Source organism: Mustelus asterias, chromosome 12 (assembly GCF_964213995.1).
Source record: "Mustelus asterias chromosome 12, sMusAst1.hap1.1, whole genome shotgun sequence".
NCBI classification, from domain to species: domain Eukaryota; kingdom Metazoa; phylum Chordata; class Chondrichthyes; order Carcharhiniformes; family Triakidae; genus Mustelus; species Mustelus asterias.
The window spans coordinates 57,551,043-57,555,248 of NC_135812.1; the positions used below are offsets into that span (position 1 = coordinate 57,551,043).

The window sequence follows — 4,206 nt, forward strand, 5'->3', positions numbered from 1 at the left end:
AATTTCAGCGGTCTTGAATTGTCACAAAGTTCTATGTGGCATTTTAAGATCAAGAAAAGTGCATTATGAATGCAAATCCAAGTTTCCTACCTATTCTCAAATCTACCTTATTGCAATTCTGCACACAGCTTACAGCATTGAATATTTTCACCAGAGTTGGTGAATTTAAACACGTTAGATGCAACCTGACTTGAGCACTGTAGATTTCAGTTCAAAGGTCTCATGCCGCTACTCTAATTTGGTAATAGTCCTACATTCAGAGGTGCATTAAGTAAAAATAACCAGAAGCAGTTTGTTCAAAAACATTGTGACAGAATATTGAATTAACCCCCCCACATCCGAGGAACCTAGAGTGGTGCAAAAATTTAAACACTTGATTGCAAAATCAGACAAGGCACACCCAGGGATCCAACGTACCAGGACAAGATTGCAATGGTCCCAGAAATCAGTTGAGCATATGAACAAAGACCCAGCAGCATCACCCATGTCAGCTGGTGACCAGGCAGCTCAACTTCAGTCAGATTTACTGACTCAATATCCACAGTATGCCTGATGTTTCAGTAACTGTACATCTGGATACTGTGAACACAGATCAGCCATACAGCTTGCATTCTAGCTCATTTGTGAAAACAATATATTTTGTAATAATCACAGTACAGAATCACAGCAAGTCAACTGGTTGTGGTTTTCATGTACTTTAATGTAATTTTTTTTACAATTTTACACCAGCTCCTGTAATGAGTGTAGAACAGCATGTTATCCTTTCACCAGAGTGGGCCCCTTCCTAACTTCCCAATCAAGTTGTGCAAGGAGATATCCTCCAACACCAATGGTCCCAGGAACACCATGCTGAGGGCCATCAGGAATGCTGCAACAAAATGAAGTTAGATTCCTATCAAGCTACTGCATTGCCCCAATGAAAACAACTGAAATGGATTATTTTCTTTGTGCAGACTGATAACTGTGTCAACATTCCTCTGCCTTCTTGTACGATGAACAAGAGGAGGCAAGAGCAGTGAATGCCATAGCAGTCAAATCCCATACGTTCAGTTCAGGACAAGCAGACTACAAACATTCTCCAGGCCACGCTTGAGTACAAGAGCACTTTACATGTCAAAGTGGTCTTAAGTAAATGATTCAACAGGAATCGATGTAGCACCTTTATATCCTTCCTTGGGAAAATAGCGTGTGACAGGGGCGTATATCCTTGTCACTCTCTAGCAAATTGCCTTCGTACCGACATTCAGAGATATACACTGGGGCCCAATCCTCAACCTTCAGAGATCAAACCAAGTGAAAACCCCAATAGTAGCTACACAAACTCCTTGACACCACGGAGGTGAAAAAGATCCCGTACATTGATAAACAGGTGCTGTGGTGTCAGAAGGGCTGAATAACATCACCGTGCAATGCTGAACATAATCCTTTGGAGCTATTCTGGAAAAAGCCTCAAACCTATTGGCAAAATGCTCATTGCTGCTATCAAGATCCCTCCAATCAAACAGCATTGTCAGCAACACCAAGTACAGTTAAATATACCTTTGGACACCAAAACAATACTACCATGATCCACCTATAAGTGAATGTGGCAGGAAAACAGACAGGCAACTGCAATCACAGCCCATGGGATATCACCAAGAACTTATGCAATATAATTCCCATATGTACAATGAGCCCCCAGTCTAGGCAGGAATACGTCACAAAGGAGCAGCATTTCACCGTCTCCAACAATGAATGCCATTCAGCAAACTAACAGCTAAACATTCAGTTATGAGAATTGCACAGACTACCTACTTAATCCAGAATTCAAACAAGCCCCTACCTGCATTATCCCAATGTAAAACCACTTGTTCACATGAGAACAAAAAGCAACATCCATAAACAATTTAATAATATATGAATTAATAACTCCCTCCCCTCCCCAAAAAACAGATCGATAATGTGAAAAACAATGCATAAATAGGTAGATAGCTGCCAAGCTGTACAGTCCAGCTTGATGTACAAAAGATCAATGCAATTTACTCGGTGTAAGACTGCATCAATTCCTCCTGAGTTACCAACGGAATGACACAATATTTAGGAAGCATTTTTCCCAGTACATTCCTTTCAGTTGACTAGTACAAAATGTCTAGGAAATAGTCTGATAGAAAACCCAAGCATAATATAAAACAAAAAACTTAACTCAAGTGCTTGAGGAGCAATGGGGATTTTCCACTTGCACCTTGTGCGAATGACAAGTGGAAACAGATCAGATCCAATTTAGCTACGGTTTAGTTTATTTTGAAGATAACAGTAAGGGCTCCCCTCCCAGTTTAACCACCCACCCTATTAAACTTTAGAAAATTGAATAAAAACAGTGAATACCACATATTCCATTTGCACATTTTTACTCCTTAAAAGTCCATATCCTGACAATATCTGTAAAATCTGCAATATTAAAAAAGGTCCCGCTGTCCATTGTTGATGGAACGAGCATGCTCCAATTAAGCTCTTTCACCACGTATCCTGCGAGCTAGCTGAATATCCTTTGGCATGATGGTTACTCGCTTGGCATGGATGGCGCACAGGTTTGTATCCTCAAAAAGACCAACCAGGTATGCCTCACTCGCCTCCTGTTAAAACACAAGATTGCACATTTCACGAGGGGAAAAAGTGTCAAAGAAAAACGGTCAGTTCTGATTGGATTCCACTGCCACCCCCCCCACCCAAAAGTCCCTCTAGTGCTGGATTGAGAATACATGCACAACACTAACAACCAATGTTATAGACACAATTCCTTTCAATGCAAGTCATCAACTTCACTCTGCAAATGAGATTTTGTTCAAAACGTTAACACCATGGATTGTCCTGTTGATGCTTTTGCTTAGAATCCTATCTCTTCCCCCAGTGTCAGTCTTCTCATATAACCACATAAAGGACAGGCTTAACCACAGTTGGGACAAACGGGTTGTTGCTGCGCTGCAAATGACTATTGTTGATTCAAAATTACATCAGTACACTAAGTGCATTTATCTAGATCATTGCCGCACTGGACACCAGCATGCATCCCCACAGTAGAAAACCAGCCCTGCACTCAGTACTGAGAAGGAATAGTAGATTTACCTGTAGTGCACCAATCGCAGCACTCTGGAATCTCAGATCAGTCTTGAAATCCTGTGCAATCTCACGCACCAGACGCTGGAAGGGCAGTTTGCGAATCAGCAACTCTGTGGATTTCTGATATCGTCTGATTTCTCTCAGAGCAACGGTGCCTGGCCTGCAAAAACCAAAACAGATGACTGGACCAAACAACTTTCTGCATTGATGAAATTCCCTTATTCTGGTTCAGAACACTGAAGACAGAGAACAGTTGTGATAGGTTGTGTCACGTCCCAAGTCTCAAGACTTCATTCTTAATAAAGGTCACAAACATGGCACAACTGCTGCCCCCATCACAGATGCTGCTTAACTGCTGAGTAGATCATAGAATCCTACAGTGCAGAAGGAGCCATTCGGCCCATCGAGTCTGCACCGATCACAATACCACCCAGGCCCCATCCCTATGCACTTACCCTAGCTAGTCTCCCTGACACTAAGGGCCAATTTTAGCATGCCCAATCCACCTAACCCACACATCTTGGACTGTGGGAGAAAACTGGAGCACCCGGGGGAAACCCACACAGACATGGGGAGAAGGTGCAAATTCCACATTCACCCAAGCCGGGAATTGAACCCTAGTGCTGTGAGACAGCAGTGCTAACCATTGTGCTACCCAGTGTACCTGGCATTTTCAGTTGACAAACCAATCAGACCTCAATTATCACAACTCAAAAACTGTAATCCAGAAACTATTTTGATGAATAAACCCTAAAACAAAATAGGGCCAGCTAGAATGTCAGGATGTCCACAAGTACTCAAAACAAGGGTACACTGGAGGTCAAACAGTGCATGCCTCCATCAATTCTCATGGTGCTGAAAACAAGAACACTAACACCAAGAATCTTTAAAATAAGCAGATGAACAAACCCAACTTTCATACTCCCAACACGTTTCACTTTTTAAAAAATCAATGAATGAGCACAGATTGATATTGTAGCCATTTGAATACCTGTAACGATGAGGCTTCTTCACTCCACCAGTAGATGGTGCACTCTTTCTTGCAGCTTTGGTTGCCAGCTGTTTCCTGGGTGCTTTGCCTCCTGTGGATTTACGGGCTGTCTGTTTTGT

General features: G+C 42.2%; 1 protein-coding gene across 1 annotated transcript in view; it reads right to left on the reverse strand.

Moving 5' to 3' along the window:
* Positions 1-679: 679 nt before the first annotated feature.
* LOC144502026 (histone H3.3A-like) overlaps positions 680-4,206 on the reverse strand; it is a 7,743-nt gene continuing 4,216 nt past the window's right edge. The window contains exons 2-4 of the mRNA XM_078226040.1: positions 4,088-4,206; positions 3,103-3,256; positions 680-2,612 (exon numbers count right to left, since the gene is read on the reverse strand). Coding sequence (XP_078082166.1) covers positions 2,484-2,612; positions 3,103-3,256; positions 4,088-4,206 — 402 coding nt within the window. The 3' untranslated portion in view covers positions 680-2,483. The remainder of the gene's footprint in view (positions 2,613-3,102; positions 3,257-4,087) is intronic.